This window comes from Clytia hemisphaerica, unplaced genomic scaffold, assembly GCF_902728285.1.
Source record: "Clytia hemisphaerica strain Z4C2 unplaced genomic scaffold, Clytia hemisphaerica genome assembly, whole genome shotgun sequence".
Classification (NCBI taxonomy): Eukaryota; Metazoa; Cnidaria; class Hydrozoa; order Leptothecata; family Clytiidae; genus Clytia; species Clytia hemisphaerica.
This window is the reverse complement of record NW_027103414.1, coordinates 2,404,665-2,422,091: the sequence shown is the minus strand read 5'-3', so window position 1 is coordinate 2,422,091 and position 17,427 is coordinate 2,404,665. Positions and strand designations below refer to the sequence as shown.

At 35.0% G+C, this 17,427-nt stretch overlaps 1 protein-coding gene across 1 annotated transcript; it reads right to left on the bottom strand.

Moving 5' to 3' along the window:
- Nucleotides 1-12: 12 nt before the first annotated feature.
- LOC136797598 (uncharacterized) lies at nt 13-16,023 on the bottom strand. The gene is made up of 6 exons (XM_067054191.1): nt 15,952-16,023; nt 15,111-15,440; nt 14,521-14,832; nt 14,075-14,107; nt 12,526-12,804; nt 13-79 (listed from the first exon to the last, which is right to left on the bottom strand). Exons 1-6 carry the CDS (start codon nt 16,007-16,009, stop codon nt 54-56), a joined length of 1,038 nt encoding a protein of 345 aa, XP_066910292.1. The 5' UTR covers nt 16,010-16,023; the 3' UTR covers nt 13-53.
- Between the last annotated feature and the right edge of the window lie 1,404 nt (nt 16,024-17,427).

The following is a 17,427-nucleotide window of genomic DNA, read 5'->3' as shown; positions in this document are numbered from 1 at the left end:
TATTTATTTCTTCACCGTCTTTTTTGATCAAATCTTCTTCATTATCTCCATCTTCATTTCACCATTTGTATCATATGAGCTGTAAAATACAAAACAGAGCGAATATTTTCTAACGAAAATATTTCAGACAACCTTTAGGTTGTTAGACATTGAGTCAAAAGGGTTGCGTAAAATTAGGTTCAGAAAATTTAATTGCAAAAATGAATCTATGAACTTTAAGAAGACGTTAATAAAATGTGATACTATCTTCTTTTTTATAATTATGAGACAAATAAGCTTTTTAAAAAATTTTCCGAAAATCTATTTTTAGTTCGATAAAAGATACACCATCTACCGCAAAAAAAAATTCAAAATGTTTTTTCCTCGCCGAAAATAAGCTCTTCAAATTTGAAATTCTCTTTTTCGCAAAAGTCTTCATTTTCTTCTTCATCAATTTTTTTCATTGCGATTCTTAAATTTTCAGACTCAAGGATAATTTACCTTTCTAACAGAAAATGTATAACATGCCACAGTTTTGTGTGTTACATCAAGTAGAAATTTATATTTTGTACGTGGCAAATATTAAGAATACACTATGGTCAGAGCCCTTAAGAATTTAAATTGAATATCAAAATTAAAGGTTTTATTTTTACTATTCCTCAATCTTGCTCCACATCTCTGTCAATCCAATATGAAAAAGCTTGTGAATTAAAATTGATGAGTAAGCAACAATTAAAATTGATGAGTAAGCAACAATTTCACTCTTATTTAAGAATAAAACCTTTAAAGGCCGAAAGAATTACAGTTAAAATCTCGCTAGTTCGAACCTGTTTGAAATTTTCTCGCAGGTGCAAACCATGGTTATGTTACCCCAAATTGCAATGCAAATCCCAAATTTGAGGACAATATAGCTCCCTTTCTCAGGGATTCACTTTAGTTCACCTTAGGATCCAGTTGTGACGTAATTAATTATTATCCTAAAATTTAATAACTAAGGACAAATTAGGAGTCATAATTTATGACGTCATAAATCACCAAATAGCTATAATTTAAAAAGTATATGTCGAATTTTTGTCAAATTTGAACCAAAATATTCATCTTATTAATGCCTAACTCTCTAAGTAAAAATTTTGATGACGTGAGAAAAATGTGGAAAAAATCGAAAAATCAAAATTTCCGCTGACATCATCAAATTCTTTTAAATACTTTTGCCCAAAAACTTACATATTAGTTGGATACATCTTTGGTCTAAGATTGACCATTTACTTTTAATATCAGAGCAATTTTACGATTCATGACGTCATCAATTTGGATGAAATTTTGACATCATGAATACATTTTCTTCGATTATTAATTTGTGGGGCGATATTTAATTAGGTCACGACCTGATTTATAAACTTCAAGCTATAGAGGAACTTTTAAGCCTTTTTAGCCCTATATTAATGGATCTCGGAATACGGCTGATATTGGTCTTAAAGAGTAAGGTTTTTAAGACTTGCTTTAAGCCATCCAAGTTTCTAGCGCAAGATTTAATTTTTAATTTTTTTTAAATTATACTTTACAGTTGCTCAACATAATAACCATTACTTTATCCATCTAATACATTCAACAAAAATCAAAGAAAATCACAGTGTAAGCTCTTGACAAAGTTAGTCAGAAACTTTCTTTTTTAGATTCTGGAAAAATTGTTATATCAGTCAGTATGAGAAAAACAGATTTCAACATAGAAGGAGGAGATATATAAACCAAACACGCGCTCTCCTTCGCATGATCTTTTGAAGGGAGAATGTGGTTTGGGTACTTGAATACCTTTTCATGCGTTTCTTATCGCAATCTAAACATAACACCAGAATGAAAAAAAGCTGATAAAAAAGCTTTCCACCCTCTGGCCTTGCTGTGGTAATTGGTTCCGAGAAGTCTACGCTAAAAATTACTACACTCGCTACAATTAAACACCCCTGAGTCACAGAAACGCTGGGATCCCAGCCTCGCACTGGGAAATCTGGCCAAAATTTCGACCCTGGTGGGAAAATACCCTATAATTTCAGCCCCAACGGGAGATTGACTTTAATTTCATCCCCGTTCAAAATTCGCACTGAATATTTTTAACTTAGAACAAGAGAATTTCTATCCCCATTGGAATTTCGATAGGAATTTTTATCCTCACTGTGGGAAAAAAGTTCCACCGGGGCTGTGAGACAGGGGTGTAAGTAAGCTTTTGTATAGCTTCCGATAGTTATTGAGCGCGAGATACAAAGTGGATTCCCTTTAACTCGAACCTCTTTAAATCGATTCTACAGTAGTGAGGCCCCACCAGCGGCACCCCTAATCACGCCATCACGCAAAAAAATTTTCTCCATCACGCATCACGAAAATCGTTAAAATTTGTCATCACGCAAAAAATAGCGAAAAATAGCCCAAATCACGCATCACGCCTCAAATTTTTGCCCTATCACGCCGTCACGCCAAAAAAATCTCTAATCACGCCATCACGCGAACAAAAAGTCCCAATCACGCCATCACGCAAACCGCTTGGGTGCCTCAGTAGTGTAGTGGTCTTCACTTCCGTTCCTCCTGAACGGAAGTTCGATTTGTGCTGTGATTTACTTGGTAAATGAATGTAAGTTCGCCCAGGTCATGCGAGGAGGTTTGGGTATTATGCTCTGATACATGAGTGTTGGAAGCTGGTTTTGTGGCGTGGTTGCTTTACTTGTTAGGTTCGACCATGCGAGAATACACTGTCCTTCCGAGTATCGTTCGAGTATAGTTACTATACACCAGCAACTCGATGTGTCACGTCAGGTAAGCGCAGTGATTTCCCTATGAATGCTGTCCTGAATAGGGCCTGTTCCGTTCATCAGAAGGTTCATCTCTCAGGGTCGGATACAGGAGGTAGGCTATCTTATTCATGGAGAGTAATTAGTTTCCATATAAGGTAATACGATAATCAACATAAAAGGGGTTGCGGAACGACCTTCCGTTTTCGCAAAGCGAAGAAATTTCGACACTAACAAATTATTTTTATAAGTCAAACTTTTATTGATAATGTTTTCCCACTCAACTCTTTTTTTTTTATAAGAATTTTATAAGAACAATACGAGGCTCAAAAATTAAATACGCCGGGTTTTGAGCAATTCAAAAACAATTTCAGGCTCAAAGTGCAAAAAAAGGACAGCCAAACCATGGTATGAACCCCCCCAGAGATTAGGGGGGACCTAATTTTTTTTTTACCATATTCTGGCTGGGGGCTGGCAAAATTTAATTTTTTAGGGGGTACCTATATTGCTGGGTGGACCTACAACTGCATGTGAAAGATCTGGGAGCTGGCTTTGTTTAAAATTGGGAGTAATCTTTTTCTGCTTTCAATCCACAGATTCATTGTTTTAGTCCAACTTTTATATCAAGAAAGTTTTTAAACATCTGTCCCGTTATATTTATATTCTACTGGGGGCTGAGAGGTTTTATGTCAGGGGGTACCTAATTTTTAGGGGGGGGGGCTAAATTTTCTGGGGGGACCTAGAACCCCTCTGCATACCATGCAAACCTTTAAAAAAATTTACTGGTTCTTATAAAAAATAGTGCAAGTGACAAAAAAGAACACACATGTTTCTTGTGCAATGGCTGAATGACCAACAACAAAGATATTACATTAGGCTTTAGGCTGGTAGTTTATCAGAATAAATTGAAAGACTTTTATCCCATCTTTTAGTGAGTTTTTGAAACAATTACTTAGCTCTCTATAAAACTTTAACAAAGACAAATTTATCAACAATTCAAAAATTATATTATACATTTCCCTTCAAAATTTAAAAGAGAATAGTGCGTAGTTTGAAAGATGATCTTGAGCTTTTCAGCCATTAGAACCTAGTATACAATCTCTCTAAATGTGCTACCTCTTTATGATATCATTCACTTCAAATGTAGTATCAATTTTTCGAAAAGGAACCAGCATCCTAGCAATAATTTCCAGTAACTTATCAAGAATAGTGAGATTTTTTGCGTGATGAAATTTGGTCTTTTTGTGAGTCTATTTTTGCGATATTGTGTGTTCGGCAAAAAGATGTTCCCAATGTTTCATTTATAAAATCAATCCAAACCAGTCCAAACTAATTTTTTCTAGAACCTTGCCTTGCAGAATAAAATTCAAAAACTTCTATAATTCATATAAGTACATAAAGTAATGCCATTACTATTTTATTAGGCGGTAATATAATAACAAGCGTTATCTACAATCTCACGTCAAAGAGTTTATGAAAATATAAGTTGATTTGCCAGTAAAAAACACTTTTTTGTGAAAGATATCTTGTTTGAAAATATATTCGAGCTAGCATCAAAAGTAACATATACCATAGGTACTTTTATCATTTAAGTTGTCTTTTGGGCTAAAGTCATCAATCATGCTTTTGTTATCACTTTATCGTACAAATATAAAATCGGCATTATTCTAATTGATGATGATCAAGCTCCAATGTTAAACAAAAATCTCTCGAGAGTCAGCAAGAAAGCGATTGGAATCAACAATCAATCAAGCCAAATCAAAATGATTCCATTATTATCGAATAAATATTGAAGAAATCTTCAATGACGAAAATAGCAACTAGTAATTATCATTTTGATTCTGTTTTCCAGTACAGTCTTCTCTTTTGTCTCGTAAACATTGCACGGAATAACATGGAACTGGCACAATTTATATTCAGCAGGACCATTTTATTATTCTCCATCAATCACAATCTGTTCATACAGTCATAATGCTATGTATATTTTGGTTTTATGCTGCTTCTTTGTTGTGTACGTTCACCCACCAAAACTCTGAAACACTGCTGATTCAGCCAGTCGGCCGATCGGTAAAAGTCACCCATCATCACATCAATCAAGGCAAGCTCCCCTTCACCTGAACCCTGAAGACAGAAGAGATAAAAATAATTATAGATAGAGTAAAATGAAATAAGCACACGCCCCATATGAATAAAAATAAGCCTGTGGAAAGAAAACATGGCCATGTGATATCCATGAAACACATGGCCGAGAAAAATACATTTTGTTTTGTGAGATGAAATCCAATTTATAAACAAAAAAGTCAACACAAAGAAAAAGTACTAATGTAACATTCCAAAGGTAGTTGAAACTATAAAGGTGAAAAAGAATGAAGATTTACCTTTCAATGGGCCATAATCAGTCCAAAAGTTAGAAAAAATTCGTTGGTTTTCAGGGCCATCTTTGTTGTTTTGAAAATGAAACGCAGAAAAAAAGACTGGGCCCAGACATCTGGAAGAAGCGGGAAAAAAGCAAAGAAGATAAAGCTTTGACACTCTTACTATTAATTGTACAAAAGTTGCAATTTTAATCAAAAGTCTTACTTTATAATACTTTTGATATCAATCATATTCTATTGCAATAAATATTTTTACAAAACAGATACTTTTAATAGTGCTACAGAAAATTGATCCCATCCAACACGAAGCAAAGTCGATATGTCACCCTACGATTTTTTTTGAAATTTTCGTACATATAACATATACAAATTTTTTACGCCACACGCCCAGATCTAGAGAAAGGATGCTACACTCCCTATTCGGGCGCTTCGCGCCCTCAAAACGGTCGTTCCGCAATAAAGTGCACTCTCCTCCTTCGGTTATAGCCTCCCTCTGTATCCGAGCCTGTCTCTCTCGTACTTTCTATAAATCGAATGTCAAACAAGTTTTGTGATCCCTTCATACAGCAATGCCTTAGGGGCCGTCCACATAGTACGTACGCACTAAAATGTTGAAAATCGAGTACCCCCTCTCCCCCTGTACGCAAGCGTACGCAAATGGCTATACCCCCCTGTGGTAAGTAAGTACTTTTTCATTAACCCCCCCCCCCCCCCCTTCGGTTGAAGAAAATTTCGAATTCAAATCGTTTGGTTCGGACCTTTATTTCATACATGAAACTCAATGTTTATCAAGAAACTTTTTCTTTTCCTTGATGCATATAACAAGCGTAAAAGTCGACAAAAAACAAGCGAAAAAGGGCTATGAAAAAAATTTCTCTGCGTACGTACATTTTCCTTTGACCTCTCCCCTCCCCCTGTACGCAAGCATACGCTTTTGAGAAGACCCCCCTCCCCCTTAGTGCGTACGTACTATGTGGACGGCCCCTTATACATAAACTCCATAATTCGAAGTTTTTCTAACTAGAACAACTTTGCGTTCTCCGTGCGTATTCGAGCTATAGAGGCTCTTCTGTACCTTACTGTTCCATGCCCTAACTACATTCTTGATTAACAGAGGCACTGGAGAAAAAAGTGACAAAATCTTATGCTTTGACAAAAGTTGCGTTTCGTCACATGGATGACACAAGGGACATGGTCCATCATCACAGACGAACCACCGACAGTCTTCCAACTGAAACGAGCTGAAATGACTAAGCCAGCAATTACAAGTACTAGCGCAAATTATGGTCTAGTACAATGGCGTGTTGAATTTAAACGCCAAAACCCAAGCCGAGAGGAAAATCACTCGAAAAATGGTGTACGAGATTTATGATTTATTTTTGATTTATTTTTGATTTATTTTTGATTTATTTTTGATTTATTTCTAATTTATGATTTTGATTTCTTTTCTTATTTCTATAGCTTTTATTCCCATCTCGACTTATGAATAGGAGTAATTTTATCGAAAACATTTTTCAAATTAAAACGAACTAATAATTAAAATCATTGTCAACAATTTTTTTTCGAAAGATTGTTAATTTATTTCTGATTTAATTTTGATTTATTGATTTATTTTATATTTTTTACGCCATCACACATTTTTTATAAGAGCAAACTATATAAGAACATACGGCTTCGATGGCCAAAATATTAAGAACAAGTTAAGAATATTTTAAGGCTTTGCGCACTCTAAAACACGCGATTGCTTAAGAAATTGAACAAAATACTCACAAAATGGTGAACGTTTAAGAGCATATTAAGAGCATTTTTAGCCCAGGAATTTTAGGCTTCAATCTCGAAAAGTTTTTAAGAACACTCAAGAATTTCGGATGTTCTTATAAAAAAACCGTGTATCGAAAATACTATCACTTTTCCTTGTGTCTTCCGAGTTCAGTTCGAGAATTTTTTTACCATTGATTCTTTATGTAAGTATTGCATCCTCTTCGGACACAGCAAAAATTATGAATTAGTGAATAAGTTTGTTCTTTCAGAGAAATAACAAATTATGATAGAGAAAAGTTTAATTTTCTACATAAGCTCTCTATACTTAATAACAACTTGTGGTTTGTTTGATCAATGTTCACTAGGAAAAACCCCTAATAGTCTCTCGCTGATAATTTAACAATGTTGAGTTCGGAGAGTAACTCTATGCTCCAGATTTTTTAGCTATTTTATGCTACTATCAAGACTCTGCCATTACATTTCTGATATTCGTTGCATCCTTTTCAGATACATCAAAAATTATATTGGTTTATGTATGTCCAACTATGTTAACCTTGAATGGTCACTCCATCTGACAGACTCTTTAAGTTTAATAACTACTTGTGGTTCGTTGTATGGTTAAGTGGGAGATTCCCTGTCATCATTGTAATTCCAAGTCAGTGCGTTTATTACTTTTGGCTTTTTTTGCTTATAATCTAACATGAGGCCCCCAGCGGACCCAAAATTCACGCATTCACGCAAGTTTTTCTTGAAATTCACGCAAACCCGATTTTTTGAGAAATCGGGGAAATTTTCGGAAAAGATTGGGGAAATATTCAAAAATCGGGGAAATTCGCACAAATTTGGGTGAAAAGGGATAATTCACGTGTTCACGCTAAAAACAGGGCAGATTGACGCATTCACGCAATCGAAAAGTGGATTTTCACGTTCATGCAAGTTTTTTTAATTCACGCATTCACGCAATTTTTTTTAGCGGCTAGTTCGAAACACGGGTCACGGGTCACGGGTCACGGGTCCGGGTCACGGGGCACGGGTTACGGGGCACGGGTCACGGGGTGACGGGGCAGCTCAGATCAAAGTAATTCAAACAGAAAATGTTTTAAAAACACTAAAAGTTATCGAAAAAATCAATTTTAAAGTATTTTATCCACGTATGACTTTAAAACGTTAAACCTAACCACGTGCTTTCCACGTGCTTTCGAAGTTTGCGTCGTGTATAATGCAGACCAGAAAACACCGCAACATATTACATACATATAATAAGCTTATATTATCAATAATACACTTTTAGTGTTATATGCATGTTATATGTTATACGTAAGTAATACATATACATATTACAATTCCCATCGCCTGAAAAGCGAGCTTTCTCAAGAAAATGATAGTACGGCTATTGTTAAATCATATCTCATTATATCCCCTCCATCACCTTGAGTATGAATATAATTTTAATGGATAATAACATAGAAATGATGGTATTTTATAAATGTGTCAATATTTTCTACCTACCATTATGAATCTTTAATAAAAATGACGTAATTATACTCATATATCTCTAAAACCACTATCTTGCAGCATTTAATCGTTTTAAAACATGTCATCTATATCCAGTCACATGATTAGCATCCTATTGAGTATGAAAAAACATTTTGCTGTAAATTGGTTCAGAGGCCTTATATATCATGATTTTGACATAATTTTTGTCATTCGATATCATTTTGTCAAAATTTGTGGGTGACAGATTCTTTAAAAATTTTCATGATAATACTATTCGTATATAATTGTTTCAGACCATGGCGTTCTAAATTTAGAACGCCATGTTTCAGACATACTATACTAGTATACTATTATATGTGTTATGTAGTACGTGTTATGAATTATACGTCATGATATCGTTATATTTTTTCCGGTCTGTAAATTGTATGCCCCGTGCCCCGTGCCCCGTACCCCGTACCCCGTGCCCCGTAACCCGTGACCCGTGACCCGTGTTTCGAACTAGCCGACCAAAATAGCCCATTCACACATTCACGCAAACCGCTGGGGGCATAACATACTGGTTAGCTTAAAACTCTTGCAGGCAGTGCTAAAAAAAAATCAGATATTTTGTTTAAATTGACCTGATTGGCCCTCTACGACTACAATTGCATCCATTTTCATATTAGAGACATCATTTCAGTTTACTTCATGATAAAGGTCAAAGTACTTAGTTTTTGCATTTTCACCGAAGTGTGTCCTTTCAGCCAGACACATCAACAATTCCGTACATATTGTGTGCACGGAGGATCGTGCACTGTGTCAACAGGGAAATTCCCGTTTCAATAAGATATTAATAGTGATTGTTTTGTAGCTTTCTGGAAGTTGACTTATTATGTAGTTTATTTTACACACGCGTCGTTCGTTGTTAAAGCAGATTAAGTACATTTTAAGACTTTCGGACGCAATTTCTCAGAAGCACAATGCAAAATGGTGAACATTTTTAGATTCGAAAACTAAAAAAGAGAATCCGATGGCTTTAAAGACTTCCTTGAAAGATATTCTTTTAAAAAATTTTAAATATCATTTTCTGTCACTCTATGCACCCACTCCAGGTACAGCAAAAATTCCACACAAACTGTGCGGGATCATGTGGTTCATAGCAGAAGCCACAAGAGGTAATAATTAAGGTTCCTTGGGTTCATTTATCGATCAGATACGAATTGCTTAATAATTCATTGTGGTTATTTCTTGTTGTCACTCGGGAAATACCCTTTTAACATCCTTATTATTCGAAAAAACCGAGTTATGTGAGTAAGTTGTGAGGTCTATTTGCAAAATCATAACGTCATTCTCAATTTAGTAACTCGCTTGCGCAGGAAAATCACAGCCGTGTGAAAACTGATTTCCCAGGGTGAGATAGGATTCGGTTCGTCTTTCATAAGCGTGTGAAAAAGATAATAAACCAGCTGCGCTGGAAGGTCGCCCCAATTGTGCTGATAAAAAAAACAGCCTTTCCTGCTCAATATCTTTCAACAAAAAAATAATTCGAATCTTTGGTGGGAATCTACACATTTTTACCATTTTATGGGCGTGTGTTCATAATTGTTGGGAGGGGAAACGAACGCCATGGAAAAAACGTCTTCTTTGACTTTTAGGTCAAAAGAATTATTTATATAAAGATGTTTTTTGTGAAAAAAAAACCCATTCGTTCTGTGAGTATTAGCGAGTGAGTTTGGGATCAAATATTCAAAGTAAAAGTTGCAAAGGACGAATTGAGGAAAACGAACTGGTTAAAAGGTTTGCCTTCTTCTAAAACTTTTAAAACTAGTCAGGATCTAGCCTGAGATCAGATTGTGGTTGTTTTCTACACACCACGCTGAAGCTCTAAAGGGATGGGTAAGAACCAAACAATCTGACAAATTTGTAAGGACCGCGCTCGTCTAATAGGACTGGGATGATTTTGTTTAAAAATAGGGTGCCGTATCAGTGAATATAATAGAAATAGCGTTAAAGACAATGAGGGTGAAAAATCGGAAATTTTCTCCGCCACACAATCATAACTTTTTGCCCCCCCCCCTCAATCTAATTCACACGCCAGGGGGGGGGGGGCTGTGAAAAGACATCCACTTATCACTAAGGCAGCATATCATTGAATTTCTCTGTTTACTGACTCTTAACCATGACTATAATTCCTCTTTTTTAAGGTTTTCAACTCGCGGAAGAAGTAATCTGAAGCATAATGTTGACTTTTCATCTCACCGTCATTCTAAGCGCTGTTGTATTTCTCTCAACTCAACCTTACCAAGGCAGTTGTTTCGATTTACTCAACCATCTTGAATCGTCTTTCACAACTACTATAAATCAGCTATGTGTGGAATATGCTTCAGCTAGTTGCCACAAACAGCATGGTGAAATGTCACGAAAGCTATTCTACGCATGTTGTCGAGACAAGTACCACGAGTGTTCGCTTGATGGTATGTCAAGCCGAAACGGGCTTGGGGGTGCACATTGTCCGATAAGCTTGGTCCCTGTGACCTTTTGCTATCATGAAAAAGATTGTCAAGAAGTCTATTTGGAGGTTGAAGCTTGCTCTAAATAAAGGGACTTTATGATGCGTGTTTGGATGCATATTACTTTAGGCGACGCGTACAAACATTCGCGAGTAGAAACTTTTGCGATTTTCGCGAAAGTAAATGTCTTTAGAATTTCTAGGAAGGGCCATTTGCGAAAGTTTATGCTCGCAAAAAAACTTTCTACAAAATAGAAAATCTGTAAAACTACAAACTTTGAATAAATTTTGTGGCACTTTTTTGCCTGCTAAAAGACTAATAAGACAAAGAACAAGTGTTTCAAGCCAATCCAAGAAGTATTTGTCCCTCTAAGCTATTTTTCATGTTAAAATTCTCAATTTTACGTCTTGATTCACGAAAGTTTATGCTCGCGAAAAATATTTTTCCGTTAAATTTGCGAAAGTAAATGTCGTGAATTTCGCGATTTTTCGTCCTCGCGAAAGTTTCTGCTCGCCAAAGTTTGTACGCCTAAAGTATCTAAAGATTTCATGTTTTAGTATTTACGCTATATTGATTACACCAAAATATACTGAGCCTTTGGATGTTTATAACTTTTTGAGATTTATAAAATGTTCTTAAAATGATCTTACTTTCTCAGTAATTTGAAAGTATTTTCCTAAGAAATTTGGTATTTTAGAGTCTACAAATCTTATGTTTTAGTCATTTAAGCGTATATTTATATTTTTTTCTTGTAACAAACGTGCATGAGATTATCTGCAAAGACCACCAGATATTATATCGTTTACAATATTCTAGTCTCCAAATTTCAATCCCATGCGCGGTTATTACAAGATGTGCCTCACGCGCCGGGTCAACCTTTTGAACCACATCCAAACGGTCCCTAGTTAGGGCTTTTCTTCGCTGAACTTATACGGTTATGGTTTTTGTAAAAAGGGCAAAAATTCAACTGAATTAACACAGCCAAAAATATATAAAATGGGTATTTGAGTTTTTTGAAAATATAGAGTCATTTAAAATACAAATGCGGTGCGAAAATAATACGAAACTGTGCATTTTTTCGATAATAACCAAAAAAGTGATATATCGTAAAACTAAAATTCCCTCGAGGTATTCCTAAGAGATTTCTATTGTAGTACTCCCGAAACAATCCCAAAATGCATCGCTTTTTTAGAAAAACCGAAAACTCCGATAAGATCTATTCTATGGTAGGAAATCCTACGAAGACCGCCTTGCTTTTATACAAAAGCCAGACATCTATAGCCCTTTTTGTTTCAGTATCTACACGCTTTTTTTTTATAAGAATACACTTGATAAGAATGTCCATGATGAAAATGGCCAAAAAATTAAGAATATGGTAAGAATATCACCATCATGGAATTTAGCAACTGAACTTAAGAATGCCATTTTCAATGCAAGAATGCCGTTTTTAATGCATTTTAACCTGTATATTGCCAATTTCGATATTAACCTAAGAATACCGTAAGAATATTTTTGTATGATTTTCGCCAAAAAGTTAAGAATATCCATGATGAAATGAAAAAACACCATTCTTATAAAAAAAAGCGTGTATGAGATGGTACTATAAGAAATATAAATAAAGAAAATTAAGTGCTTTGATTTACTCACAAGTGTAGTCAATCAAAATTGGGCTGTTATAACGGCAGGCATTACTGGCTAGGTAATGTGCATTCAAGAACGTATCTCGACTGAGAAAATTTTGAAAATCTTGTCTGGTTATGGCTAAACCGTCAACTTCGCACACTTTCTTGTGGATTGAAGAAAATGTTCTTTGCCAGTAGTTTCCAAGCGTTGAAAATGCGCGGAGTTTGGATGCTAAGATGATGGTGTATTTTCCATCAGAGCATGTTGCCGGTGAGTTGTTAGTATTGACAGTGGTCCAAGAAACTAAAACACGACAAGATATACTAGTATTTTCAAATTAATCGCTTAAAACGCATCATAGTTTATACTCTAAGGTCCTAATAAACGTCCCCAAACGGTTCTTAATTTTCTAGAAAATTAACGGTTCTAGAGTTGTGGGTTGTTCAATCCCTGGGCCGGTCATACCAAAGACTTCAAAATAGTGCTTGATGTCTCTCTATTTAAGGGCTCTGACCATAGTGATTTTTTTTAATTTGCCACGTACAAAATATAAATTTCTACTTGATGTAGCCCACAAAACTGTGGCATGGTATAAATTTTTTGTTAGGCCAGTTATCCTTATATCTGAAAGTTTAAGAATCGCAATGAAAAAAATTGATGAAGAAGAAAATGAAGATATTTGCGAAGAATATTATTCACCTTTGAAGTGCTTATTTTCGGCGAAGAAAAAACATTTTGAAAATTTTGTTGCGGTAGATGGTGTATCTTTTAGCGAACTAAAGAAAGATTTTCGGAAAATTTTTCTAAAAGCTTATTTGTCTCAAAATCTTGAAAATAGTGCGCTTTTGGACCAATTTTTCATCCCAACTAATCATCCCAATTTTTCATAGAAAAATAGCCATAACTTTTGCTGCATTAATTTAGAAAATTTTCCCGAAAAATTTAAAACAGTTCAATTCTTTGCGGATAGTTTGAAAAAACTTCGAAACAAAAAGGTTAATTACCCATTAAAACTTAGCACTTTTTATAAAAGAAGGAAATGCAACATATTATTAATGTCTTTTTAAAGTTCATAGCGTCATTTTTGCAATTAAATTCTTAATTGCTCTAAAGGGATTTGATTAAAAAACAATTTATAAAGGCAATTCTTTGTTAAAAATGTTAAAAAACCTAAAACATAACTTTTATGTTCAATTACTAAAATCAATTTTTCGACTATGGTCAGAGCCCTTAATGCTCAGCAATTAAAGAGAAAGATCAAGGGTAAATTGAGAAATAGTTAGCTAAGGGTCCACTGTAGTCACAGACTTATACTTATCAATAAGTGTTCGTTCCATTATGTCAAATGGGGACTTTTTTTACAATGAATCAAGCTAAATTAAAGTCTTCTGAAACTTATTCGTAGCTCGTAACTCATGCCCAGGCCTCTGTATTCTAAAGAGTAGGATCCGAGGGATGTCAGCAACCTTAAGGTTCAACTATAATGGGAATCCTGTGTCACGGGTACCCGTTGCAATAGAAAATCTCTTTTTCCAGAAATAGATAGGAGAAAAAAAATATTTTAACATGCTACCTGTTTTAATGGAATCTTCTGTTGGATTGCCATCTGAAAAAGAAAACGATGATAAAGTACGTTCTATTTAACATAAAATATTAAAATAAACCTGTATTAAATACGCTATTTGTTTCGGCCGATATGCGAAATTTGGCCAAAATCTTGAAATGAGCTTTTGAGCGTGGTGATTGCCTAAAGTAAAACAATCGCACCAAAGTCAAGCGTCACTTATATAGAGGAAAAAATAGAATCCAGTCGCTTTCACTTTCGTTCTAAGCAAAAAGAAACGTAGTTGTGATTGTTTTGTCTGGACAATCAGGTCGGATCGTGACATTGAAATTAATACTACCCAAATGGAAAAATAAAACACGTCAAATTAACGTCTATTTAACTTTCATAACATCTATGAAACGTTAAATGAACGTTGGCACAACGTTGTATGTCAGCTGGGAAGTGAAACTTACTTTTAGTTGCCGCACAGCCGAATGTGATTTCAAATCCATGAATCACACCACAATTATATGAATAATCCACCAAAGAGCTATCAAACTGTCCATACGAAAACATATGATAATAAAAAATGGCTTCATTTCGACCATTAGTATGATAGCGTAAGACATTCGCGATATCAGTGGTGCAAACTGAATTCGATTCTTCTAATTCTTGTCCGTTTCTAATCATCAGTTCTTTACCAGATTTGACGTTAACTTTGCGTCCATTTGGACATGTCACTGGTTTTTCCATGATGCGATTCTCACAGCCTGAGCATAATTTGACTGAAAAGAAAGTTATATTTATTGAAAGAAAAAGATAGAAGTCGTTTTTACTTTCTATATTAAATCTAAGTTATCAAGAAGCTTCTTTTCGAAACAAGTATATTAAGATCTTTTGGGAAAAGCTCGCTGTACTCGGTTATTGCGTGAAGAACTTAATTTTTTGTCTGAATAGCCGAATTTTCATTTCGAGTAATTTTGAAAAATAAGATAAGAAAAAGAAAGTTAAAATGTATAATTAGAAACTTGACGATTATTCGCTGTCTCTCAAAAATACGTACTCGTTTCTTTGCATTCAAAATCCACTTCAAAATAATATCTTCGTGATAAAAGTAGATTATTCCATTTAGCACAACCATTAGGATCCAAAATTTGATCCTTCATTGCATTCGGATTACATTCTGATTGTCCGTTACAAATTTCACGCATTTTTTCGGTCACATCATCTTGGCATGTCTTCATTTTGATAAGTTGAGGAATCACGAAGCAAATCTTTTTTTGGTTGGGTCCAAAACGTCCATATTTGGCACTGATGATATTCAATTTTCGGTCTCCGTGACATTTGATTGGATCTCGTTTTGGAAAATTCCCATTGCATGCATGTCTCCGAACTTGAAATGTAAATCATAATTTAGATTAGAAATTAAGCTAATACATAAATATTCTTAAGACTCAAAACATAAATACTCTTTAGGTAAAGTAGAGACAATGCTGTGGTTCACCTTCGACCTGGATCAGATCACTAGACCATGGTAATTTATCCCCGCTGGTCGGCATTGACATTTTCCGACAGAAAGTGACAAAAGCTGAAAAAAAACTTAGTCATAAGGACTAATCAAACATTGCATTACCAATCCTCCTTGAAGGTCAAGATAAAGATTAAATATCTAAGAGATTCTAGGAGGACTTTCGTGGCCCTTAGGGTCCAAGATCACCTGAGGCACTGAGTCATATCTCAAGAACTGAGTTGCTTCAGGAAGTCTGATTATTAGAGTTCTAAAACGTAACCGGATTTTTAATTGATTTTGGCAGCCGACCCCCAGTGTCTTCTGAAAAATTAGAATTTCGTTAAGTTGGAAATCCCAAAGAAAAGTTGAAGTAAATTCAAGTTAAATATCTTACTTGATGAGATGTATTGTAAAAAGCAAGCAGATAATAAAAACACCTTGAACCAAAACATCTTTGAATGTGTGTACACAGAGATTTATGTATATGGATTTGACAGTCTACCTATCCCCTTTTATAATACTTGGCCAGGCCTTAAAACGTAATTGCCGAAAGAAAATCGGCAACTGTTTAAACTCAATACCATGGCTAGTATCGTTATAAATTGTTTCAAAACGAGATTAACGTTTGATACTATTATCATGGGAAAATCATCCGCAGTGTGAATGAAAAGTTTTCTAGACTTGTTTTTCTGGCTTGGAATTCTTTCCAAATGCGCTTTAATAAAGATAGATCGCTGTTTTTAATTAAAATCATACTACTATTACGATTGGAATATCCCCTTTTAGCACCAGTTTTTTCGCCGACAAAAACATAATTTCGTTGACCTGGGAGTAGGAATGGAATTTAAGCTGTTTTTATCATTAGCGGAATCTCGACAGACAGTGTACGGTTTCAAGGTCAATTAGGGATTTTTAAGCTTCAGCTTTCTGTATGCAAGAGTTGCAAATTCTAAATAAATTTTATTCTAATGAAATTCAATTAGACTGTATCTGTATCTTGCTCCTTCACCATGTAGAGCACTCTTGAAGCATCGCTTAACCTTTAATACACAAGTCTAAATATACAAAAATTCCCAGGGACAAGTTGGTTTTTGAAGGGTAAAACTTCTGGGAATCAGGTGCAAATTTTCGAGGTTAGATTCCCAGGGACAAGTTTTTGAGGGGAATTTCTCAGGGTGCAAATTTTCTTTTACCCTAGTATCCGACAGGTTCTTCATTGACTAAACTCTACATTAACAGGCTCGGATACAGAGGGAGGCTATAACCAATGGAGGAGAGTGCACTTTATTATCGTATTACCTTATATGGAAACTAATTACTCTCCATGAATAAGATAGCCTACCTCCTGTATCCGACCCTGCATTAATGTTAGCCTTTAAAACCGACAGAAATCTAAATAAAGCTATGTTTTTTAGTTTTTTCAAACGAGAAATGATCTCAGTGAGGGGTATACGCAGTCTGCTAGACTCCTAAGAGAGATAACTTGAAATGAGCTGTTTTTTAATTGGTGTAATTTCGTGAGGATTTGCAAGGATTAGTTCTCAGCACTGGTGAAATGTTGAAACAGATTAAAATGTCTGAATTCTTCTAGGTCAACCAACCCAGACACTGTCACGAGAGTATAGAAAAAATACATGCAAAGCATATTTAAGGGTCTAATCGTTTTCAAAATTTTGGGAAATTGGGGAAAACAGTTTTCCAGAATAAACTTTCTAACTTTTAGTTGCACTCGTTACCTTTGGAGAGGAAAACGTTATTTCGCAAAGTACCTTAGAATTGAATTTGTTTAAAAAATCAGCAATTTTTGCAAATACTTTCTAACTAAGTCTCCGGCATCATTAGATTTTACTTGAGAAAATTTGCACCTGAA

Excerpts from the sequence above, each read along its gene's own strand:
- LOC136797598 (XM_067054191.1), bottom strand. The coding sequence starts at position 16,009 with ATGTTTTGGTTCAAGGTGTTTTTATTATCTGCTTGCTTTTTACAATAC. Across the intron at positions 15,441-15,951 it reads TTTACAATACATCTCATCAA|TTCGGAGACATGCATGCAAT; the intron begins GTAAGATATTTA and ends TTACATTTCAAG. Across the intron at positions 12,805-14,074 it reads AGAAGATTCCATTAAAACAG|TTTCTTGGACCACTGTCAAT; the intron begins GTAGCATGTTAA and ends GTCGTGTTTTAG.